This window comes from Schistocerca piceifrons, chromosome 5, assembly GCF_021461385.2.
Source record: "Schistocerca piceifrons isolate TAMUIC-IGC-003096 chromosome 5, iqSchPice1.1, whole genome shotgun sequence".
In the NCBI taxonomy this organism is placed as follows: Eukaryota; Metazoa; Arthropoda; class Insecta; order Orthoptera; family Acrididae; genus Schistocerca; species Schistocerca piceifrons.
The window spans coordinates 103570898-103598198 of NC_060142.1; the positions used below are offsets into that span (position 1 = coordinate 103570898).

Here is a 27301-nt window from a genome sequence, read left to right on the forward strand (position 1 = left end):
AGTCCCGAATATCCTGTGACTGACTCGTTCCTAATCAGTTCAATAAAAGGATCAGTCCGATTGGCCACGGACCATGTAATTGACTTGGTAACTAATTAGCTGTCATTCTGAATCGTTGTTCACCACAAATGTTGCATAACTCCAAAAACAGGTCGACCCGAACTGACGGCCTTGATTCGTTGTAATAGATACTGGACAACAGAAACACGATATCTAGTTTTGCAGCAACACAGTAATATTGGCCAATGTTACGGCTTCCACCCAGCGAGCAACGCGGTCTGTTACTGAGAGCATGTAGCAATAACCTTCTGACTCGGGTAGAAGTTCTACGAGGTTATGGTGGTTTGATGTATGCTATTTTTGGATACGTGTGCTGTCCTACTTTACTTTGCTGACAGCCTATGCTAGCTTGTCTGCATAAATTGCAGTGTGCTTTCACTTTCGGTCAGACGAAACGTTTTGTTATTAATTTTTAGTTGATCGTACCACTGGGCATCGAAAACGGTTTTGTGACACTTTTGTCGGACTACTGGACGTAATCCAGCGTCTTGTTGTAACTATTCCATTTGTGGATCTTACTGCTGTGCTCCTGCGAGATCTTCATAACTGATGTTGATCGTTACTGTATTAATGCGCAAGGGACAATCAGGAGCTACAGTGTTGTCTGTGTCACTAAGATGTCGAACATCTTTAGTGAAGTGGCGAACTAGCATGATAAAAGGATGGAGTGCGCTAGTGGCTGATGATTACTAAAAGGTGGTTTTCTTACAAATGCTTGAGTGCTTCGCAAAGTGCCAACAGCTCTCTGTCTTAATCTGATCACTTACGTTGTGACTCCATAAGCTTTTGATAGAAAAGTTGCTATAAGGCGACTATTTGCTGTGCAGCCAATTCTAAAGAAGCTTTGCAAGTGTCAGTGGTAATCGATATTACGCTGAAGACGTTAGATGCACCTATATGATTGCTTAGTGTAAACTACAGTTTATTCAGTGAAACATATGTTGCTTTTTTCTGGTCCATGGAAGTATTTTTTTGCTGTCAGCATTATTTCTACTCATAAGTGTTTGAATTTCGGCAACCTGAGGTACATTATCATCGTAGAAACTGATGATGCCGAGGAATCCTCTCATGTTGCTAAAGTTTGTTGGCCTAGGCATCTGACAGATAATATCTGTGTACTGCTGAGTGATTCTAATATCTGTCTACATCAAAAGTGACTGAGAAAGATGAATTCTTGTTCACAAAGTTGACATTTTATGTCTTTCACGACTATATCAAATTGCCAAAGGTGTTCTTCAAGCTTGTGTGGGAGATGTCGACAATACTAGGATGCCATTCAGGAAAGAAAAGCTAAATGAGATTTAGGGATGGCTTTATCCACAAAACTTGGCCAAGTCTGAGCAGCATTTTTCAATTTAAAGTGCATGAAAAGGAAATTGTATTGTCCAAGCATCATAATTACCGCAGTTTTTGGATTGTCTTCGGGGGATATCTGGAGCTGAAAATGTGCATTCTCGCAGTCTAGCGTGCTGAATGTGAAGGTACCTGCTAATGTTTGCGCTAAGTTTTGTATATTAGGTATCAAGAATAGGTAGGATCCTGTACGTGAATTAAGAGCGGTGGTGCATACTCAACGGGATGCCCAAACGGATTACTACCCTTGACTGCAGTAGTTGACGAACAGCAGCATTAATGGCTCATGACTTGACCGAAGCTAGCCGGTGAGTCTTTGAAGGAACAGCTACCATATGGAATTCATCACGTTTAATGCCTCTCTTTTCCCTAGGAACAGTTGTAACATTGGGAGCACTGATAACACTGGGTGTGGTAGCAAGCATACTATTTTTGCATTATTGTACTGAACTTGCGAGTTACTTTTGTACTGTGCTGGGATAAACTGTGTTTCTAATCCTCACGTTTGATTTCACCTGACGTCCTTCTCCTGTTGTCACTCGCACGCGTAACTCGCTGTAGTTACAGCTTCACCAGTCTTGTGAGCCACAAATGATTTTCGGGTTTGAGGTCTTTCATTCCCAATCATCCTGTTTTCATTTGAACAGCTTCCAGTTCCTTTGACTTGTAAAACAAATTTGAATTTAAATGCTGGTTTTCCTCATGTATGTTTTCGTATGTCTTCATACATCTTGTTCATAGCTCGTAGATCTGATTTCAAAGAATTGTAAATATCGTTCAGCTGTTCTTTGATATCATTGCTTTGGAATCTGCAGATCGTATGTATGGGCTGTCTGCCAATGATGCCTGTCACTATATCTCCGTTGCACGTGTGTCGAACTGTGACGTTTGCTATGTCATGAGAGGAGTGAAACTGGCTTAAAAAAATCTGCACCCAATATCGACTCGTTCAAGTCTGCAATTATAAAATGCCAGATGAAAGTTTAGCACAAGCAGAGGTCCATTGTACATGTGACTGTTCCACATAGTTTGATGTGTGTGTCATTTGTAGCGTGCAGCTCGAGTACGGCGTCCTAAATCTCCGCATCAGTTCCTGTTCTTGGAAGGATGCTCGCCTTTGAGCTGGTGTCAATTAGAAAATAGTGGTCTGACGTCTTGTATAGGATGTGCAATCTACAGCTGTCGTGTGTAGCTTGTACCAAACTTGTTTTGCCAAGTCGTTTGTACCACTGTTGCAATTTTGATGTGCCACATCCCGCAGAACCTATTTAAATGCCATGCCGTGCGTTTGGGTGACTATATGGCTCGGAACGTGTGCCATCTCAATTTCCAATTGATGTGCCACATCCCGCAGAACCTATTTAAATGTCATGCCGTGCGTTTGGGTGACTGTATGTCTCGGAACGTGTGTGTTCTCAATTTCCAAAGGATGTATGAAATCAACACAACGATACCTGTTCTTGTATTTAGAATTTCTAGCATCGGCAACTGGGAGTGTGTCCGGTGTAAACAACTGGCGTCTGCCATTACCGTTAGCTGCATGTATACTGGTGTTTATTTGTGATGTCAGTGTCTTGTATTTCTATGAGTGCTCGGTGCCTTTCATCAAATAGTTACCGTAGAAAGGAATTTAGAATTGATGATGATGATGATGATGATATTTGGTTTGTAGGGCGCTCAACCACGTGGTTATCAGCGCCCGTACAAATTCCCAATCTTTTCATTGTCTAGTCTCACCACTTTTCCGAATTATGATGAAATTGCAAGGACAACACAAATATCCAGTTCCTGGGCGGAGAAAATCCCCGACCTGGCCGGAAATCGAAACCGGGGCCCCGTGATCCAGAGGCAGCAGACTACGAGCTGTAGATATATTCGGAACTGGTGCTGTGATTTATTGGCACTCCTTCCATAATGGTGTAGTCGTTGTTACAGAAATGCAAAAATTCTCTCTGCTATTTGTAACATGAATTACCCACCTGTTTTCATTCACAATTGCCAGGACAGTTGGGCTACGGAGGGTGCAGCAGCTGTTGTTGTAGGTGAACTGAACAGGAGCAGAAATGATTAGTAAACGAATTATCACAGTGAACAGAAGATATACGTAACTTGTGCTTCTCCAACCTTAGGAAGACATATTACAAATAATGCAGGAAGAAATAGAGTCCAGCTGTCACAATGTCAGCTAGGGTGAGACTTGCCGTATTAAGCATGCACGATGGTATTGTAGTCGAGAGGCTCCAAATGCGAGTGAGTTAAATGGCTGCCGCCGGTCGCGCTATATCACGGCGGCAGAGGGCGCTCATGGTATGGAGCCACTGGGGGCGTAGCTCAGGGGCACATACCATTGAGTCCATCAGACTCTCCGAGACGACTATCGATGTCTATGGGAAACTTGCAGTTGGTATAAATGGCTCTGAGCGCTATGGGACTTACCATCTAAGGTCATCAGATGACTTAGAACTTCTTAAACCTAACTAACCTAAGGACATCACACACATACATACCCGAGACAGGATTCGAACCTGCGATCGTAGCAGCAGCGCGGTTCCGGACACAAGCGCCTAGAACCGCTGTATTATTTGGTTTAGCCACGAAGGCTACTTTCATTTGGACGGGTTCGTCAGTAAGCAAACCTGGTTCATTTGGGAGACTGAGAAACGAATTTTCACCATCGAGAAGTCTCTTCACCCTCAACAGGTGAGTGTGTGGTGTGTAGTGTCCAGTCACGGGATAATCGCTGCGATATTCCTTGATAGCAAGGTGACTACCGAATGGTACGTCAAGGTTTTGGAAGATGATTTCATCCCCATTATCGAAAGTGGCCCTGATTTCGACAAGATGTGGTTCATGCAAGACGGAGCTCAGCCTCATCCAAGCAAGAGAGTGTTTTATGTCGTGGAGGAGCACTTTGGGGACCGCATAGTGGCTCTGGGCTAGAGGTCACTGGCGTGGGCCTCGATTGGCCGCCGTATTCTCCGTAACTAAACACAAGCGACTCCTTTTTGTGGGTCTATATTAAAGACAAGATGTACAGCGATAACTCCAAAATCACTGTTGAGCTAAAAAAAAAAGCCATTCTGGAGGTCATCGACAGCATCGATGTTCCGGCACCTCAGCGAGTCATGTAGAATTTCGCTATTCGTCTGCGCCCCATCATCGCCAGTGATGGCAGGCATATCTAACATGTCATAAGTTAAGTCCGAATATGTGTAGTGACGTTTACGTGTTGAATGACGTGTGTGCCCGCCGTAGTTTGTAACTAATTTACTTTTTCTTTTTGATATAGTTCAATAATTGTCTCCCTGTACATACATACCTAGTACACACACAAGTACATACACACCACTCCTTCCACTAACAGACTGATAATACCTTATGCCTCTGAATGTGTCCTGTCAGCCGATCTCTTCTTTTAATAAAGTTGTGCCCCTTTTTTTTTCAGTTCGATTCTCGCTCCTCTTCATTACTTACTCGATCTATCCATCTCACCTTCAGCATTATTGTGTAACAGCAAATTTCAAAAGCAGTTTTTCTCTTCTTGTCTAATGTTCTTACCGTCCACGTTCACTTCGTACAAAATACCTTAAGAAATGACATTAAAACATCTAAATTTATATTTCATGTTAGCAAATTACTCTTTTTCAGAAAAAATAGAGCCAATCTGCATTTTATAGTGTCTCTACTTCGTCCACTGTCAGATACTCTGCTGCACATGTACCAAAACTCCTCGACTATTCTTAGTGCTTCGTTTCCTCGTCTGGTTTTATCAGTATCAGATGATTTTATACGAATACATTCTACTGCTGTTGGTTCGCTTTTGTTCAACTTTTCGTTATAACCTCGTTTCAACAGAGTGTCTATTCTAGTCAGTCGCTCTTTCACCTCCTTTGCCGTCTCTGCTAGTATTACAATGTCGTCTCAAATCTCAAAGTGTTTATTTCTTCTCTCCGAACTTTAATTTCCTCGCTAACACTCTCGTTGCTTCCGTGGATTACTTCCTCATTTTACAGATTTTCGGTGCTGTATGCAAATACGAGGTGCATTCAAGTTCTAAGGCTTCCGATTTTTTTTTCTAATTAACTACTCACCCGAAATCGATGAAACCGGCGTTACTTCTCGACGTAATCGCCCTGCAGACGCACACATTTTTCACAACGCTGACGCCATGATTCCATGGCAGCGGCGAAGGTTTCTTTAGGAGTCTGTTTTCACCACTGGGAAATCGCTGAGGCAATAGCAGCATGGCTGGTGAATGTGTGGCCACGGAGAGTGTCTTTCATTCTTGGAAAAAGCCAAAAGTCACTAGGAGCCAGGTCAGGTGAGTAGGGAGCATGAGGAATCACTTCAAAGTTGTTATCACGAAGAAACTGTTGCGTAACGTTAGCTCGATGTGCGGGTGCGTTGTCTTGGTGAAACAGCACACGCGCAGCCCTTCCCGGACGTTTTTGTTGCAGTGCAGGAAGGAATTTGTTCTTCAAAACATTTTCGTAGGATGCACCTGTTACCGTAGTGCCCTTTGTAACGCAATGGGTAAGGATTACGCCCTCGCTATCCCAGAATATGGACACCATAATTTTTAGCACTGGCGGTTACCCGAAATTTTTTTGGTGGCGGTGAATCTGTGTGCTTCCATTGAGCTGACTGGCGCTTTGTTTCTGGATTGAAAAATGGCACCCACGTCTCATCCATTGTCACAACCGACGAAAAGAAAGTCCCATTCATGCTGTCGTTGCGCGTCAACATTGCTTGGCAACATGCCACACGGGCAGCCATGTTGTCGTCCGTCAGCATTCGTGGCACGCACCTGGATGACACTTTTCGCATTTTCAGGTCGTCATGCAGGATTGTGTGCACAGAACCCACAGAAATGCCAACTCTGGAGGCGATCTGTTCAACAGTCATTCGGTGATCCCCCGAAACAATTCTCTCCACTTTCTCGATCATGTCGTCAGACCGGCTTGTGCGAGCCCGAGGTTGTTTCGGTTTGTTGTCATACGATGTTCTGCCTTCATTAAACTGTCGCACCCACGAACGCACTTTCGACACATCCATAACTCCATCACTACATGTCTCCTTTCAACTGTCGATGAATTTCAATTGGTTTCACATCACGCAAATTCAGAAAACGAATGATTGCACGCTGTTGAAGTAAGAAAAACGTCGCCATTTTAAGTATTTAAAACAGTTCTCATTCTCGGCGCTGGCGGTAAAATTCCAACTGTCTTACAGTGCTGCCATCTCTGGGACGTATTGACAATGAATGCGGCCTCATTTTAAAACAATGCGCATGTTTCTATCTCTTTCCAGTCCGGAGAAAAAAAATCGGAGGCCTTAGAACTTGAATGCACCTCGTAGTATAATGTTGTATTTACTGGTGAAGGGGGCTGGTATCCAACAATTGCAACCAGGAAGATGGTGGAGTTGCTGTGTCGCAGAGATGGGAGTCAGTAGTGGACGTTCCAGGATGTCCAGCTGAGCATTCTTTGCCTAACCCAGAGACCGCAGCGCCGCGTAACGGGAGCCCGCCGCCACTACTGTTGCAGAACGAGGACCTCATAGTGTGGATGCGCACCTCCGCCCTGCCCAAGTTCCGCAAACTGTACCGCCGTGTCGACCACAGCCGGGAGCCGTTCGCGGACGGTCTGCCCGCCGGCAACTACACGCTCTACGTCGAGTACAACTACCCGGTGAGTGAGCGCAGCGAACTGCCAACCGCACCCCAGCCTGCTACTCAACTATGTGCGCTGTTTGGCTTCGAGCCAGCATTTCGTTAGCCTGTTGATGGGAAGGTAATCAATGTGACACTTATTAAGTAAAAGATATTTCTAGAAGTTGCTTATATGCTGGCCACGTTACTGCTTTATACAGATTAGGAAGATGATGAATTTTAATAACATTTATTAACTATAAGCAATGACAGTTAGAACAAAATAAGTATATAATAAATTTATGAGGTGCAAACGCTAAAATATTGTAATTAAAGCACAATAACTGTTATATCCGGAGATAAAATATTCCCCCATACTGATCTCTGGTCGGAAGTTACTCAACAGGATGTCATCATCAAGAGAAACAAAAGCGGTGCTCTACAGATCGGAGCGTGGAACGTTCTACATCTACATTGATACTCCGCAAGCCACCCAACGGTGTGTGGCGGAGGGCACTTTACGTGCCACTGTCATTACCTCCCTTTCCTGTTCCAGTCGCGTATGGTTCGCGGGAAGAACGACTGTCTGAAAGCCTCCTTGCGCGCTCTAATCTCTCTAATTTTACATTCGTGATCTCCTCGGGAGGTATAAGTAGGGGGAAGCAACATATTCGATACCTCATCCAGAAACGCACCCTCTCGAAACCTGGCGAGCAAGCTACACCGCGATGCAGAGCGCCTCTCTTGCAGAGTCTGCCACTTGAGTTTGTTAAACATCTCCGTAACGCTATCACGGTTACCAAATAACCCTGTGACGAAACGCGCCGCTCTTCTTTGGATCTTTTCTATCTCCTCCGTCAACCCGATCTGGTACGGATCCCACACTGATGAGCAATACTCAAGTATAGGCCGAACGAGTGCTTTGTAAGCCACCTCCTTTGTTGATGGACTACATTTTCTAAGGACTCTCCCAATGAATCTCAATCTAGTACCCGCCTTACCAACAATTAATTTTATATGATCATTCCACTTCAAATCGTTCCGCACGCATACTCCCAGATATTTTACAGAAGTAACTGCTACCAGTGTTTGTTCCGCTATCATATAATCATACAATAAAGGATCCTTCTTTCTATGTATTCGCAATACATTACATTTGTCTATGTTAAGGGTCAGTTGCCACTCCCTGCACCAAGTGCCTATCCGCTGCAGATCTTCCTGCATTTCGCTACAATTTTCTAATGCTGCAACTTCTCTGTATACTACAGCATCATCCGCGAAAAGCCGCATGGAACTTCCGACACTATCTACTAGGCCATTTATATATATTGTGAAAAGCAATGGTCCCATAACACTCCCCTGTGGCACGCCAGAGGTTACTTTAACGTCTGTAGACGTCTCTCCATTGATAACAACATGCTGTGTTCTGTTTGCTAAAAACTCTTCAATCCAGCCACACAGCTGGTCTGATATTCCGTAGGCTCTTACTTTGTTTATCAGGCGACAGTGCGGAACTGTATCGAACGCCTTCCGGAAGTCAAGGAAAATAGCATCTACCTGGGAGCCTTTATCTAATATTTTCTGGGTCTCATGAACAAATAAGGCGAGCTGGGTCTCACACGATCGCTGTTTCCGGAATCCATGTTGATTCCTACATAGTAGATTCTGGGTTTCCAGAAATGACATGATACGCGAGCAAAAAACATGTTCTAAAATTCTACAAGAGATCGACGTAAGAGATATAGGTCTATAGTTTTGCGCATCTGCTCGACGACCCTTCTTGAAGACTGGGACTATCTGTGCTCTTTTCCAATCATTTGGAACCCTCCGTTCCTCTAGAGACTTGCGGCACACGGCTGTTAGAAGGGGGGCAAGTTCTTTCGCGTACTCTGTGTAGAATCGAATTGGTATCCCGTCAGGTCCAGTGGACTTTCCTCTATTGAGTGATTCCAGTTGCTTTTCTATTCCTTGGACATTTATTTCGATGTCAGCCATTATTTCGTTTGTGCGAGGATTTAGAGAAGGAACTGCAGTGCGGTCTTCCTCTGTGAAACAGCTTTGGAAAAAGGTGTTTAGTATTTCAGCTTTACGCATGTCATCCTCTGTTTCAATGCCATCATCATCCCGTAGTGTCTGGATATGCTGTTTCGAGCCACTTACTGATTTAACGTAAGACCAGAACTTCCTAGGATTTTCTGTCAAGTCGATACATAGAATTTCACTTTCGAATTCAATGAACGCTTCACGCATAGCCCTCCTTACGCTAACTTTGACATCGTTTAGCTTCTGTTTGTCTGAGAGGTTTTGGCTGCGTTTAAACTTGGAGTGGAGCTCTCTTTTCTTTCGCAGTAGTTTCCTAACTTTGTTGTTGTACCACGGTGGGTTTTTCCCGTCCCTCACAGTTTTACTCGGCACGTACCTGTCTAAAACGCATTTTACGATTGCCTTGAACTTTTTCCGTAAACACTCAACATTGTCAGTGTCGGAACAGAAATTTTCGTTTTGATCTGTTAGGTAGTCTGAAATCTGCCTTCTATTACTCTTGCTAAACAGATAAACCTTCCTCCCTTTTTTTATATTCCTATTAACTTCCATATTCAGGGATGCTGCAACGGCCTTATGATCACTGATTCCCTGTTCTGTACATACAGAGTCGAAAAGTTCGGGTCTGTTTGTTATCAGTAGGTCCAAGATGTTATCTCCACGAGTCGGTTCTCTGTTTAATTGCTCGAGGTAATTTTCGGATAGTGCACTCAGTATAATGTCACTCGATGCTCTGTCCCTACCACCGGTCCTAAACATCTGAGTGTCCCAGTCTATATCTGGTAAATTGAAATCTCCACCTAAGACTATAACATGCTGAAAAAATTTATGTGAAATGTATTCCAAATTTTCTCTCAGTTGTTCTGCCACTAATGCTGCTGAGTCGGGAGGTCGGTAAAAGGAGCCAATTATTAACCTAGTTCGGTTGTTTAATGTAACCTCCACCCATAATAATTCACAGGAACTATCCACTTCTACTTCACTACAGGATAAACTACTACTAACAGCGACGAACACTCCACCACCGGTTGCATGCAGTCTATCCTTTCTAAACACCGTCTGTACCTTTGTAAAAATTTCGGCAGAATTTATCTCTGGCTTAAGCCAGCTTTCTGTACCTATAACGATTTCAGCTTCGGTGCTTTCTATCAGCGCTTGAAGTTCCGGTACTTTACCAACGCAGCTTCGACAGTTGACAATTACAATACCGATTGCTGCTTGGTCCCCGCATGTCCTGACTTTGCCCCGCACCCGTTGAGGCTGTTGCCCTTTCTGTACTTGCCCAAGGCCATCTAACCTAAAAAACCGCCCAGCCCACGCCACACAACCCCTGCTACCCGTGTAGCCGCATGTTGCGTGTAGTGGACTCCTGACCTATCCAGCGGAACCCGAAACCCCACCACCCTATGGCGCAAGTCGAGGAATCTGCAGCCCACACGGTCGCAGAACCGTCTCAGCCTCTGATTCAGACCCTTCACTCGGCTCTGTACCAAAGGTCCGCAGTCAGTCCTGTCGACGATGCTGCAGATGGTGAGCTCTGCTTTCATCCCGCTAGCGAGACTGGTAGTCTTCACCAAATCAGATAGCCGCCGGAAGCCAGAGAGGATTTCCTCCGATCCATAGCGACACACATCATTGGTGCCGACATGAGCGACCACCTGCAGATGGGTGCACCCTGTTCCCTTCATGGCATCCGGAAGGACCCTTTCCACATCTGGAATGACTCCCCCCGGTATGCACACGGAGTGCACATTGGTTTTCTTCCCCTCTCTTGCTGCCATTTCCCTAAGGGGCCCCATTACGCGCCTGACGTTGGAGCTCCCATCTACCAGTAAGCCCACCCTCTGCAACTGCCCGGATCTTGCAGACTGAGGGGCAACCTCTGGAACAGGACAAGCAGCCATGTCAGGCCGAAGATCAGTATCAGCCTGAGACAGAGCCTGAAACCGGTTCGTCAGACAAACTGGAGAGGCTTTCCGTTCAGCCCTCTGGAATGTCTTTCGCCCCCTGCCACACCTTAAAACGACCTCCCACTCTACCACAGGTGAGGGATCAGCCTCAATTCGGGCAGTATCCCGGGCAACCACAGTCGTAGTCCGATCAGGGGATGCGTGGGACGAGCTGGCCGTCCCCGACAAACCCCCATCCGGACCCCCACAGTGATGCCCATTGGCAACAGCCTCAAGCTGTGTGACCGAAGCCAACACTGCCTGAAGCTGTGAGCGAAGGGATGCCAACTCAGCCTGCATCCGAACACAGCAGTTGCAGTCCCTATCCATGCTAAAAACTGTTTTGCAAAGAACGTCTGAACTAATCTACAGAGAGCGCAAACAAATCGACAAAATTTAAACGGTTATTAAAATACAAGATTGCCTAGTAAACGCAGTAATGCTGCTACTTGCGCACTGCTGACACTGCTCGGCGGCGGAAGGAGACTAAGCGGAATTACACTATTCAGGTACTAAAACGCGATGCTACACTCTCAAATACTATAATACGCCCGAAATTTATGAATTAAACAATGGAAGTACCAAAAACACGCAAAGAAATTAAGAATTAAACTATGTGACAAATGAGTGAGCTAGGAGTATACGACTTGCCCTTAATCGGGCATGTAGGTTAGAAAATGAAAAAAGCGAAATGGAAGGACTCAAGCTGTATGTAGTGAAAGTTAGTGAAATTCAGTGGCAAGAGGAACGGGACTTCTGGTCAAGTGAATACAGGATTATAAATAAAAAATAAAATAGAGGTACTGCAGGAATAGGTTTAATAATGAATAAGAAAATAACATCGCTGGTAAACTACTACGGACAGCATAGTGACCGGATTATTGTAGCCAAGATAGACTCGAAGCCCACACCCATCACAATAGTACACATTTACATGACAAGTATAGATTTCAGTGTTAGGAAGTCTTTTCTAAAGTTATTTTTTTGCAGTGCAGTCATGTACATGTGAAACATGGACGATAAACGATTTAGACAAGAAGAGAATGGAGCTTTTGAAATGTGGTACTACGGAAAAATGCTGAAGATTAGTTGAGTAGGTCACGTAACTAATGAGGACGTACTGGATTGAATTTGGAGAAACGAAAACTGTGGCAAAACCTGACAAAAAGAGGGGATCATTTGACAGGACACGTTCTGAGACATCCAGGGATCACCACGTTAGTATTCGAGGGAAGTGAGGGCTAGCGGGCGTAAAAACAATAGAGTGAGGCCAGGAGATGAATGCAGTAAGCAGTTTGAGGAGGATGTAGTTGGGGTAGCTATCCGGCGATGAAGAGGCTTGCAGAGGATAGAGCAGCATGGAGAGCTGGACTGATGACCACAGCAACAATCATTGTCTTTATTTTCTGAGAATGATTTATTCTAAAAAAAGACATAAACGGGCTATTTAGTCTTCATACAGTTATTTAATAAGTTATTTTGAGGCAGTAAAAAATTTTTTTCGCCCCTACATTAAAAAAAAGAAAACATTAATAAAGCCAATGTAGTGACGAAATTCTCTGTTCGTTTTGCTAGGTGTACGTTATTACTGTTTGAAAAGTAAAATATAGCACGACGGGCAGTTATAGAACTGTTATTTTGGGTATAATTAGGGGCAACTGCATGGCATATGAAATGACACATGGCATATGAAATGACATTAGAAGACTCATGCATACACGTGTGGTAGCATTTTGAGGTGGTGAGCATACCCCTTCCACATACACACCCACACACACACACACACACACACACACACACACACACATACACACACACAACCCTGTCTTGCATTACAAAAAATACAGCGTATGACATTTCTCTTTATGGCCTTGAAAACTTGCTATACTTATATAGCTCTACTAAGTTCAGATGTACCGATAAACAAAAAGGCAGAGACAGAGAATGGTAATTAGCTGAACTGTACCTATAGGAAGTACGATTAAAGCTAATTTCTGTGGAATTTTAGAAAGCATTCTTGAGCACAGCGATCGGTATAAATGCTAAATATCATATAAAAACAGTCTCGACCTTGTTTCCAGATTTTTTATTTGATAGCAACCAGTTTCGGCCCTTTCCTCAGACGACCTTCAGGCTTTTGATTGCCATTATGGCTACTGATGGAGGCAAGCCTCATCAAGATCCTTAAAAGTTAGCAGTGACAACCTTAATTGTAAATATCGTGCTCCGTCTGCCGCCACCAGCATCCATAATGGCGATCAAAAGCCTGAAGATGGTCTGAGGAAAGAGCCATAACAAGTTGGCAACAAATATAAAATCTGAAAACGCGGTCAAGACTGTTTTTATCTGATTTTTAATTTCTGTGACTTAACAATGTACTGTTCTAATGCTGCGAAATCTAGTTCGTTCCCGAGATTTTTGGTGAATGTGTGAATTATTTTGATGTACGAATTCTGACCACGTTATCTACTGATATACAGCAGAACAAAAGCCAACAGTCTCCGCATACGTACAAGAGAGTACTGATTTTTTGGAGCATCGATTCAAGAGTGGGAGATGAGTACACGGCAAAATCTGGGAAACTTACAACAGCCTCATACAAAATTTTTTTGACTGAAATGATGATGCCATACGTGTAGGGGGAGAATTCTGTTAACTGATTCGTATGGAAGACAAAAATCCACAATTATACGAGGAGATATTTCAAGATGAATAAGGTTTGCCGTTATGTAGTATTAATGTGATTCCCTCCAAATTCAGTCCGCTAGAGCAGGCCTGCGACCTCTGACTTTATCATCAGGTAAAGAATTTGTTCCAAGTTCTTTTAAACTGCTCTTGTCTCTTCGAGAGAGTAAAGCATATCACTTCCCGAGAAGAATGATCAAAATGCAATCCGCTGTACGTCGCCAGCTATCCTCGCCAATATTTGACGAAATAATGCTTTGCGCATGGTCTGATCCCAACCTGTGCAATGAGAGCGAACCTCCTATGAATGTAAACCAAATTTTTTTCCTATAGAAACTTTAAAATAACCATGGAATTTAAGAAAGCGGCGTTTATAAAGTGTGCAAGATATTGAGAAAATTACCGCCTCCCCTATTTTCACGATGAATGTCACAACAGCACGTGTAAATCATCAACTGTATAATAATAAAAGATTCGAATTTTATAAACAAAGTACTCCTGTCCGCCCTATAATCCCTTCCTGAAAATTTATTTCCTATCCCAAATTGACCTCTTATGAAAATATTAATAAATACTATATATTAAACGTTATTTCGGTTTATTTGCAGTGCAAGTTACGTAAAAATTTAAAAAAATCCCGCAAAAGGGCTCGAGCCCTTGATCCTCGGATTACCATTATGAAGCCTTTCGACACCCCAATGGCTGCCAAAAATCTCTGCACATTCCATAAATTTGGACGAAATCGCTGATGACGAATACGCGCTGTTTCATTGCTAAAGTTTGGCGTAGTGAGTTTATACATTTCTCCAATTACGTTTCTCAGAGCGCATGATCCACTGATGTGGACAGTCTTCCCTATGATGTAGAGTAGTAAAAAATTTTTAGTGAGGAGTTATTTGGCTGGCACCATAAAAAACTTTCTTCTTAGCCGCTGTGCTTTTTGCACGGTATTGCTTCGAGAGTCGGATCATATTCCGAGGATATGGTTGCTTTTAACATTAATTGCTTCTGTAACTCCGTGAATATGAAAACAGGAACAGTTACAGGCCAACCCATGAAGATCAAAAGCAACTCCAGTAGAAGTGTATATGTTTTAGTATTTCCGAAACTGGTAGTGCTAGAGAGCAACCCTCCTTTGGAGGCCGATTTTGCCATTTGTTTAGACCTTCTGCTACTTGGAGGGTAAGGATTAAGCACGTCGATTTAATAGAGCCGGAAGGAAAGGTGGCATTGACTTTTATCTGACAGCTTCATTAGTTACGTATTGGGAGTTGTTTATAGATATAAACACAAGAGCCCTGTATTATTGCGCGCATGTAGGGCTGTAGATGACCAATTGGGCTAACGTTTTCCTAAGAAAGGTATGTCTGGTAACTTTTGGTTCCTATTCCACAGATGAAACATAATTGTCTCCCTTGTTTATCTTCTGAACTAATAATAACGGCTCCTGCGTATGCTCTACATGACGCACGCTAAAAAGACTGCACAGATTGTATTCGTGCATTCAGTAGTAATGCACTCGATCAATAATATATTTTCTACGGTCTGTCCATTTTACCGCGCTCATAACTGGTTCAACAAGTTCATCTTTTCATTTTATACCGGTGTCGAAACCTTGACCCTCGTACAACTCCTCAAGAAAATGTCTAACAAATCGTGGGAGCTTGACGGCCAGTAAAGTGTTCCACCTCAACCTCCCCCCACCTGCTGAATGCAGGTTTTCTGTGAAGGGAACTGCAAAATGTGGTACTACGCCATCGTGTTGAAACAGTCTGTCCCTACGCATGTTCAGAGGCATGTACTTCTATATCGCAACCAGTGGTTCTCGCAGGAAAACTATGTGCGCCACAACGATTAGGTACGGTCGTTCCTACCGTGGAGGAATCACATCTGAAGAACCCTTATATCTGTGCCATTGTAGACGTTGTACTATCGGCAATCTTAGTTCCACAGCTTCGCCAATGGAGACACTTTCACCGGTATTAATGTTCTAATATTAATATATCTTACAGGTGAATTACATAACAAGTAAAGTGAAATTAGTGTTCGAATTTTGTGTATGGACGAGTGCTCCAAGGTATTTTTGGCGGCGTAATTGTACGGCAGTCGTCGTTCTGAATTACTCTACAGACATGGGAATGACGAAGTGTCCTAAGCCTTTTACTACGAAATGCAAACAAATTACCGGGAATATAGGCTGAATGGGTGTACGAAACGTGGCGTCTTAATTTAGAAACCCAAGCAGTAAAGGTGATTCTTTTGTTCACCCTACAAACGGTTAACTTGCTTGATGTGTGACGCTGTTAGTGTACGAAATTGTCATATATGTCCTGCGAGGAGAGGTCACAAGAAGCAGCACAACTTTTTGAAACGATCTGTGCGATGATTTACCTTAGTCCTAGGTATCACAGTCTGCAGCCATTCACCGTGGTGTACCCTCATTGTCGAGTAAACGATGAAAAACATTTCAGTAAAATTTTGGGAGAAATGACAATTCTTCACAGTGAGGCACTGTGACGTAGTGGTAAAGGTACATCCGTATATGTAGAAGGTTATACGACCGAATCTCATAAGGAGCTACTATTTTTTTATATTTTTATATTTTTATTGAAATGACTTTGATCATTAATTTTATTCAGTTAACTGGTTTAAATGAAATATTTTTCATTCATTATCCTTTGTCACGTAATTTTAATCAAAATATTCATTATTTCTTTTGCTCTTATTTTGTTTTCCAGTCATTCTGTTTTTCTCTGGAATTTTTCAGCATGTGATTTTAATTACTTTCATGTATATAAACTTCGACTCCATATCATCCATTTTATCATCCTATATTTTCATTCATGTCACTGCCTGATAGAAATGAAAATACTATTGATGACGCTGCTGCTAAAGCGGAGATACGAAACACAGCCTTCCGAATTCCTTCACCAAAGAAGACGAAGTAAATATTCCAGAATTCGAATCAAGAACAACTGCCAACTTAGAAGCAGATATCCTCGGAGCAGTGAAGCAGCTTAAATCACTTGATAAAAGCAAGTCTTCAGGCCAACACTGTATACCAATTAGGTTCCTTTGAGTGTGTGCTGATGTAGTAGCTCCATACTTAACAATCGTATACAACCGCTCGCTCGGCGAAAGATCCGTACCCAAAGACTGGAAAGTTGCGCAGATCGCACCAATATTTAAGAAAGGCAATAGGAGAAATTCACTAAATTGCAGGCCCATGTCATTAACGTCAATATGCAGCAGGATTTTGGAACATATATTGTATTCGAACAGTATGAATGACCTCGAAGACTACGGTCTACTGACACACACTCAACAACGGTTTAGAAAACATCGTTCTTGTGAAACACAACTAATTCTTTACTCATACGAAATACTGAGTCTTTTGACAAGGAATTTAAAAATCTGTGAAATCTTATCGGACTTAATTGCTAAGGTCATCAGTCCCTAAGCTTACACTCTACTTAACCTGAATTATCCTAAGGACAAACACACACACCCATGCTCGAGGGAGGACTAGAACCTCCGCCGGGACCAGCCAAGTGATTTAAAATTGATCCCATATTTCTAGATTTTCGGAAGGCTTTTGACTCTGTACTTCACAAGCGGGTTGCAATCAAATTGCGTGCATATGGAATATCGTTCCAGTTATGTGACTGGATTAGTGATTTCCTGTCGGAGAGGTCACAATTCGTAGTAATTGACGGAAAGTAAAGTCGTCAGAAGAGCAAAACAAATAGCAAAATGATTTAGAAAAGATATCTGTATGATGCGGAAATTGGCAACTGAGCCTAAATGACGAAAAGTGTGAGGTCATCCACGTGAGTGCTGAAACTAATCCGTTAAATTTCGGTTACACGATAAATCAACCAAATTTCATTACCACAAATTCAACTAAATACCTAGGAATTACAATTACGAACAACTTAAATGGGGCAGAACACATAGAAAAGACTGCGTTTTATGGCAGAACACTTACAAGATGCAACAGATCTACTAAAGAGACTGCTTACGCTACGAATGTCAGCCCTCTTTCAGAGTACTGCTGCGCGGTGTGTGATCATTACCATGTAGAATTAACGGAGTACATCGAGAATGTTCAAAGAAGGGCAACACGTTTTGTACTATCCAGAAACAGGGGAGAGAGTATCACGGATATGATACAGGATTTCTGGTGGACAACATCAAAACAAAGACATTTCTCGTTGGGGCGGAATCCTCCCACGAAATTTCAGTTACTGACTTTCTCGACCAATACGAAAATATTTTGTTGGATCCGACCTACGTAGGGAGAAATTATCCTAGTAACAAAATAACGGAAATCACGGAAGGATACAGGTGCTCGTTTTTTTACGTGCGTTGTTCGATATTGGAGTAATAGAGAATTATTGTGACGGTGGTTCAATGAAACCTGTGCCAGGCACTTAAGTATGATTGTCAGAACGTCTCTGTAGCTCTACTTGTAGATGCATTTTCTTAAATTTCGTTTTATTTATAATCCCTTCATTCGTTGAAATTTCATCTGCGTTATTTTATTCATAGTGCAACAGGAATTTATGCTGTAAGTTTTCAACAACTATAATAAAAAGGAATGTACATGTCGACGTCGCAAGCCAAAGAAGAAGAGACGCAGAAAGTGAGGATTTTCAACGGGTATTCAGCACGAAAAGGAATATGACAGTCTAGTAGTCATGGGAGATTGGAATGCGGTTGTAGAGAAATATTGTAGAAGAAAGGATTACGGGGTAATGTGGGCTTGGTACCAGGGATCAGAGAGGAGAAACATTATTTGAGTTCTACAATAAATTTCAGTTAGTAGTAGCGAACACTCTGCTCGAGAATCGCAAGAGAAGGAGGTGTACTGGGAAAAGTCCGGGAGATAGAGGAAGATTTGAGTTACATTCCAGCGTGACAGGCAAAGATTCCGAAATGAGACACTAGATTGTAAGGCGCACCAAGGAGCAGATGTAGACTAAGATCACAATTTAGTAGTGATGAAGAGTAGCCTGTAGTTTAAGAGAGCGTTCAGGAAGAATCAATGCCCAAAGAAGTGGGATTCCGAGGTACTAAGGAATGAATAGTATCACTTGAAGTTCTGTAGTAGATACTGCGATAAGGAATAGCTCATTAGGAAGTTCAGTTGAGGAGTACTGGACATCTCTAAAACTGGCAGACACAGAACCTGGAAAGAAAAACATAGGTACAAAGAATTTAACTGCGAAGAACCCACGGGAATAGAAGAAATGCATCAGTCGATCAATCAAGGAAGGAAGTACAAACATTGTTGAGGGAAATATAGAATTACAAGTCACTCAGGAATGAAATAAATAGAAAGGTGAATTGGCTCCATGAAATATGTGAAGAATTCGGAGAAGAAATGATTGTCGAAAGGACTGACTGTGCAAATAGAAAATTTAAACCAACCTTCAGTGAAGTTAAAAACAAGACTGGAATTGCACTGCTAAATGCAGAGGAGAGAGCGGATAGATGGATTGAGTACATTGAAGGCCTCTATAAAGGGGAAGTTTAGTCTGATGACGTAATAGACGAAGACACAGAAGTCGATATGGAAGAGATAGCGGATCCAGTATTAGAATTACAATTTAAAAGATCTTTGGAAGGCTTAAGACCGAAGAGTGCAGAAAGGATTGATAAGAGTCCATCGGAATTTCTAAAATCATTGTGGGAAGTGGCAAAAAGTCGACTACTCACATTCGTTTGTAGAATGTGTGAATCTCACATATACCATCTGACTTTCCGAAAACCGTCATCCACACAATTCCGAAGATTACAAGAGCCGACAAGGGCGCGAATTATCGTACAATCAGCTTAACAGCTCATGCGTGCTAGTTTATGACAGGAATAACACACAAAAGAGTGGAAAAGAAAATCGAGGTTGTGGTAGAAGACGCTCAGTTTGGCTTTAGGAAAGGTAAAGGTACCAGAGAGCAAATTCTGAAGTTGCGGTTGAAAATGGAAGCAAGGCTGCAGAAAAATCAAGACACATTCATAGGAAACATAGAACTAGTAAAAGCCTTGACGGTATCAAATGGTGCAAAATGTTCGATCTTCTGAGAAAAATATGGTTAAGATGTATGAAAAGGCGTGTAATACACAGTATGTGTCAAGAGCCAAGAGGAAAAATAAGAGTGGAAGACCAAGTACGAAATGAGCGGATTAAAAAGAGGGTAAGACAGGGATGTAGTCTTTCTCCACTGCTGTTCAATCAATACATCGAAAAAGCAATGACGGAAATAAAACAAAGATTCAAGAGTGAATTCAAATCCAAGGTGAAAGGATGTCAGTGATAATTTTCGCTGATGGCATTGCTAGCTTAAGTGAATGTGCAGAAGAATTACAGGATCTTCTGAATAGAATGAACAGTCTAATGAGTGCAGAATATGGACTGAGAGTAAATCGAAGAAAGAGGAAGGTAGTGAGAAGTAGCTGAAATGAGAAAAGGTGACGAGCGCTGGCAAAAGGGTTATTCCTTGTCAAGAGAAGAAATATCTGTCATATACGTTTGGAACACAGCATTGTATGGTAGTGAAATACTGACTTCGGGAAAACCTGAAAAGAAGATCATCGAAGCATTTGAGTTGTGGTGCTATAGAAGAATGCTGAAGATTAGGTGGACTGGTAGGATAAAGAATGAGGGGATTCTACAGAGAATCGGAGAGGAAAGGAATATACTGAAACCACTGACCAGAAGAAGGGACAGCACAGTGGAACAATGTTGATATCAGGAAATACCTTCGATGATACTAGATGGAGCTGTAGAGGGTAAGGCCGGCCGAAGTGGCCGTGCGGTTAAAGGCGCTGCAGTCTGGAACCGCAAGACCGCTACGGTCGCAGGTTCGAATCCTGCCTCGGGCATGGATGTTTCTGATGTCCTTAGGTTAGTTAGGTTTAACTAGTTCTAAGTTCTAGGGGACTAATGACCTCAGCAGTTGAGTCCCATTGTGCTCAGAGCCATTTGAACCATTTTTTTTGTAGAGGGTAAAAGCTGTAGAAGAAAACAGATTGTAATCCCTCCAACAGATAATTACCGACGTGGGTGCAGATGCTACTCTGAGATGAAAATCAAACCAGTCAGAAGACTGATGAAAATAAAAAAGATACAAACCTACAGGCTGTAAAATCAGTTAAACATTTAGGGACTACAATCACGAATAACTTAAATTAGAACGATTACATAGCTAATGTTGTGAAGAAAGCAAACCAAAGACTGCGATTTATTCGAAGAACTGACAGAACGCTTAGAGGTATATAAATTTTCAGTAACATGCAGATTCACTTGAAAAAAAAAACAATTGCTCCTAACAACGAATGTTAACACCAAGATATAGTGACAAGTCAGTTATTTGCATCATTAGACCAGATATCTCTGTGGATAGCACTATTAATGACAAATTATTCAAACCGTTTTCAACAATTCAGCTACTAAATCATAAAGTGGAAGTGCAGCATTTAAAGCTTAAAATATAAGTGCAATACTATCTTATCTCGCATTAAATCACAAATATACAGGAACTTGCAATTTGTAAGCATTGCTAGTTATTGTGCAGTCGTTTTTCTTTTCGTACAAACCATACAGAAAAATTTAAAAGAGTACATTGGTGTATTACATTAAATGAGACACAGTGACACATGAATCTGACTGCGGTTAACAGTGTTTTGTGCATTAGTACTTTATTGTAAAGTCATCAGATGATCAAAAGCAATTGCAAAATGATTTATACAAGATATCTGTATGGTGCGAAAATAGGCAATCGTTTCAAAATAAAGAAAAGTGTGAAGTCATTCACATGAGTGCTAAAAGGAATCCGCTAAATTTCGGTTGCACGATAAATCACACAAGCTTAAAGGCTGTAAATGCAGCTAAACATTTAGAGACTGCAGTTACGAGTAACTTAAATTAGAACGATCACATAGATAATGTTGTGAGGGAAGCAAACCAAAGACCGCGATTTATTGTCAGAATTGGCAGAACACTGAAAATGCAACAGGTTTGCTAAAGAGACTGCTTACACTACACTTATTGAGGATCGATGGAGGACGTCGAGGAAGTTCAAAGAAGTGCGTGCTACGGATATGATATACTAAATGAGGTGTCAATCATTAAAACAAAGGCGTTTTTCTTACAGCGGGATCTTATCATTAAATACCATTCAAAAACTTTCTCCTATGAATGGGATAATATTTTGTTGGCGCCCATCTTCATAAGGAGAAAAGACCATCATAATAAAATAAGAAAAATCAAAGCTCGCACGGAAAGAGTTATGTGTTCGTTTTTGTCACGTGCTGTTAGACGCTGGAACGGTAGAGACATACACTATGTGATCAAAACTATCCGGACAGCCTCAAAAACATGCGTTTATCAGATAGGATGCATTGCGCTGCCACATACTGCCAGGTGCTCCATATCAGCGACATCAGTAGTCATTTTACATCGTGAGAGATCAGAATCGGGCGCTCCGCCGAGCTTACAGCCTTCGAACGTGGTCAGTTTACTGGGTGTCACTTGTGTCGTAAGTGCGTACGCGAGATTTCCACACTCCTAAACATCCCTAGGTCCATTGCTTCCGATGTGATAGTGAATCGGAAACGTGAAGTGACACGTGGAGCACAAAAGCGTGCAGGCCGACCTCGTATGTTGACTGACAGAGACCGCCGACAGTTGAAGACAGTCGTAATGTGTAATAGGCAGACATCTATCCAGAACATCACACAGGAATTCCAAACTGCATCAGGACCCACTGCAAATATCGTGACAGTTAGGCAGGAGGTGAGAAAATTTGGATTTTATGCTCGAGCAGTTGCTCATAAGCCACACATCAAGCCAGTAAACACCAAACATCCACTGACCATAGAAAAAAGTATTTGTATTTGACAACAGAGAATCATCGACTTCATCATCATTACTATTATTATTATTATTATTATACTGACTGCAAACTTTATAAGTTTATTAGGGAATATGAAAACGAAATTATCATTGGTTTAATCTAACACTGTGAGACAAAATGTTCCTACCCTACAGTAACCAAACCAACATGCACATTAGTTGAGACCCTCATCCATATCTACACGATTACTTTACAATTTACAATTATCTGTCTGGCAGAATGTTAATGGGACCAGCTTACAGCTACACTGTGTGATCAAATGTATCCGGACACAAGGCTGAAAATGACTTACAAGTTCGTGTCACCCACCATCTGGAATGCTGGAATTCAGTGTGGTGTTGGCCCACCCTTAGCCCTGATGACAGCTTCCACTCTCGCAGGCATACGTTCAATCAGGTGCTGGAAAGTTTCTTGGGGAATGGCAGCCCATTCTTCACTGAGTGCTACACTGAGGAGAGGTATCGATGTCGGTCTTATATGTCTGTAATCTTGGTTCTGTACACTTGATCATTTAAAAATCACAGGAAGTCTTGAGTTGATGGCGGCGGCCAGCGATTCTGGCCCTCTTGTCGAATCCACAAACACATAAATTTTCATCGAGAAATTCATGGACATTTGGGGACCAATGAGGTGGCGCCGCATGCTGCTTCATTGTCAGGTCACAGGTGACATTGAAGGGTATTGCAGCGAGCCCAAGTATATAACACTGTTAAAAGCGGACTCCCTGAAGGAAATTTTACCAATTTGTTTATTTATTCGCTGATTTTTAAGCTAGTCTTCAATCACTAGTGTTTTTTACTTGGATGTTACAATGATTTGCTGTACCACAAATAATGCAATTGTTCTGAACTACGCATCACAAATCACGATCGTTAACAGACTCCAGTTTGCCGTGCATATGAAAAGTAAAGTCGTAACAGAAACAAAACTTCACTACAAGCTGATTTCTTGCACCAGTCTTGGCTAGCACGTCTAACGCAAACGAGTGGCAGACAGATTTGTCTGGCCACTTTAGTGACTGAAACGGTGGCACATTGTCAGCATAAAGATATAGCCTGTAACGGCGGATCTCATGCACAGCTAGAGGCGGAATTTCTAACTCTGTGTCTGCCGTACCCTCAGAGTTTGATGGACTCTTTGCATACGCCTCCCTCACCTTATCCACGTTGGCGTTTCAAACAGATGGGTGAGCTGCTTTCCTGTTTAGGGAAAGCCACCAAGTTAATCGATGGTGTGGTCCAAACTTTAGGTCCAGTACCGGACTTAGTCTCTAACAACCAGGTTACACACTCCGCATTCTACTTTAGTTTACACATTTTTCGACAAGTTTGTGACACCCTGAGGGAAAGAAAGAAAGAAAAGACTCTTTCAATTACCTTGTCACAAGCTGAAAACCAGATGCTATTGCCTAGGATACATTTAAATTTGTTGTTTAGGTTTTAAGTCAACCCTCGTGCGAGGCCCTTCACCTCCACGTAGCTACTGCAGTCTACATCCATTTGAAGCTGCTTACTGTGTTCGAGCCTTGATCTACGTATACAGTTTTTTCCTCCCGCATTCTTCCCTTCATAACTAAACTGACGGCTCCCTGATGCCTCAGGTTGTGTCCTGTCTAGCGGTTTCTCCTTTTTCTCGGATTGCGTCGGAAGTTTTTTATTTCGCAGTTGGCTTTAGTGCCTCCTCATTAATTATTCGATATACTGATGTAATGTTCGTCATTATTTCGTAGTACATTTCAAAAGCTTCTGTCCTCTTTCCAGTTCAACCTCCAAATTTCGCTTCCATACAAGCTTACACTCAAAATCTCCAAATACCTTCAGAAAACACTTCTTAAATATTTAAATTTAGTTTCGATGTTAACGAATTTCTATATTTCTTAAAAGCATTTTATACCCTTTGTCCTACAGCTATGATGTTTATTATGCTGCCGAAATAATAGAGCTTATCTCCTACCTTCAGTGTCTCATTTCCTAATCCAAAGCTCTGAGTATCGTCTATTTACATTCAACTAGACACCATTGGCCTTCTTTTGCTTTTGTTAATGTCCGTCTTATAACCTCTTCTCAAGAAGCTTAGCATTCCCTTCTACTATTCTTCAAAGTTCATTGACGTCTGTGTTTGAACTGCAGTTCCATCAGCAAACGTTAAAGATTTTTGTCTTTTATTTATTCTTCATGAATTTTAATTTCCTTGCGAAATTTGTCTTCGGCTTCCTTCACAACTAGCTCAATGGCAGGTTCAGCAGCATTGGGGATAATCTGCGACCGTCTGCGTGTGAGAATGTGTGTGAAATCTTTGTGAGACTTAACTGCTATGGTTATCACTTCCCAAGTTTACACACTCCGTCACCTAATTTATCCTAAGGACTAACACACACACCCATGCCCGAGGGAGGACTCGAACCTCCTCCGGGACCAGCCGCACAGTCCATGACTGCAGCGCCTTTAGACCGCTCGGCTAATCCTGCGCGGCCGACCGTCTGCCACTCGCTTCTTAATTAGTGCTTTCCTATCATATGTGTTGACTCTTATAATACATCTCTCCTTTATGTAGTAGTTGTCTATAGACCCTCCTTGGCTCTACTTTAAATCTGTCAGACTGTAAAATCGTAAAGATAATTCATTGCACAGCCTTCAGAGGAGAGTTTGATAACTGTGCGCAGTGGTTAACCAAAACCAACGTTCCAATACGCATGACGACTTCCGACTACTGCAATCCTTTTCTGATTACTGTAAGGATCTGTGGAGAAAAATACACAGACAAAGTACTGAGTTTGAGGTGTGTGCGGTGCTCTACTTGGATTTTCTCTACATATACTGGAGAAGATACGCCAAGGCTATGTCTGTGATTACTTGTTTTTTCAAGGAATTGCCATTCTAAACGCATTAAAATGAGAAACTGAAAGTGCTTAAGCAGTCCATGTTACTGTTTAAATATATTTCAGTATTCTAATTTCCGTGCAGAAGCTGGCAGATAATACACGATTGTTTTCACTCCCGAATGTTGAATACAATCTTCCAATCTGAAGAATACAATTCACCAACCACTGTGTCTAATTACCCAATAGAGTGCGAAATCGCATCTTTCTGATATCTACACTCCTGGAAATTGAAATAAGAACACCGTGAATTCATTGTCCCAGGATGGGGAAACTTTATTGACACATTCCTGGGGTCAGATACATCACATGATCACACTGACAGAACCACAGGCACATAGACACAGGCAACAGAGCATGCACAATGTCGACACTAGTACAGTGTATATCCACATTTCGCAGCAATGCAGGCTGCTATTCTCCAATGGAGACGATCGTAGAGATGCTGGATGTAGTCCTGTGGAACGGCTTGCCATGCCATTTCCACCTGGCGCCTCAGTTGGACCAGCGTTCGTGTTGGACGTGCAGACCGCGTGAGACGACGCTTCATCCAGTCCCAAACATGCTCAATGGGGGACAGATCCGGAGATCTTGCTGGCCAGGGTAGTTGACTTACACCTTCTAGAGCACGTTGGGTGGCACGAGATACATGCAGACGTGCATTGTCCTGTTGGAACAGCAAGTTCCCTTGCCGGTCTAGGAATGGTAGAACGATGGGTTCGATGACGGTTTGGATGTACCGTGCACTATTCAGTGTCCCCTCGACGATCACCAGTGGTGTACGGCCAGTGTAGGAGATCGCTCCCCACACCATGATGCCGGGTGTTGGCCCTGTGTGCCTCGGTCGTATGCAGTCCTGATTGTGGCGCTCACCTGCACGGCGCCAAACACGCATACGACCATCATTGGCATCAAGGCAGAAGCGACTCTCATCGCTGAAGACGACACGTCTCCATTCGTCCCTCCATTCACGCCTGTTGCGACACCACTGGAGGCGGGCTGCACGATGTTGGGGCGTGAGCGGAAGACGGCCTAACGGTGTGCGGGACCGTAGCCCAGCTTCATGGAGACGGTTGCGAATGGTCCTCGCCGATACCCCAGGAGCAACAGAGTCCCTATTTTGCTGGGAAGTGGCGGTGCGGTCCCCTACGTCACTGCGTAGGATCCTACGGTCTTGGCGTGCATCCGTGCGTCGCTGCTGTCCGGTCCCAGGTCGACGGGCACGTGCACCTTCCGCCGACCACTGGCGACAACATCGATGTACTGTGGAGACCTCACGCCCCACGTGTTGAGCAATTCGGCGGTATGTCCACCCGGCCTCCCGCATGCCCACTATACGCCCTCGCTCAAAGTCCGTCAACTGCACATACGGTTCACGTCCACGCTGTCGAGGCATGCTACCAGTGTTAAAGACTGCGATGGAGCTCCGTATGCCACGGCAAACTGGCTGACACTGACTGCGGCGGTGCACAAATGCTGCGCAGCTAGCGCCATTCGACGGCCAACACCGCGGTTCCTGGTGTGTCCGCTGTGCCGTGCGTGTGATCATTGCTTGTACAGCCCTCTCGCAGTGCCCGGAGCAAGTATGGTGGGTCTGACACACCGGTGTCAATGTGTTCTTTTTTCCATTTGCTGGAGTGTATGTTAAAGTTCATTTTACCGTTCTTACGTTCAAACTAAGTCAGTGCAGTAGAGAAAGAACAGCAAACTCACATACAGTTCGTTTTAGGTTACTTACTACCACAGTTGTAAGACCACAGTAGGC

The 27301-nt window shown here is 42.9% G+C and overlaps 1 protein-coding gene across 1 annotated transcript in view; it reads left to right on the forward strand.

Annotated features, from left to right (window-relative positions):
- The first annotated feature begins 1692 nt into the window (after nt 1-1692).
- Nucleotides 1693-27301, forward strand: part of LOC124798765 (CDC50 family protein chat-1-like) — a 28374-nt gene continuing 2765 nt past the window's right edge. The window contains exons 1-2 of the mRNA XM_047262294.1: nt 1693-1721; nt 6797-7103. Coding sequence (XP_047118250.1) covers nt 1693-1721; nt 6797-7103 — 336 coding nt within the window. The remainder of the gene's footprint in view (nt 1722-6796; nt 7104-27301) is intronic.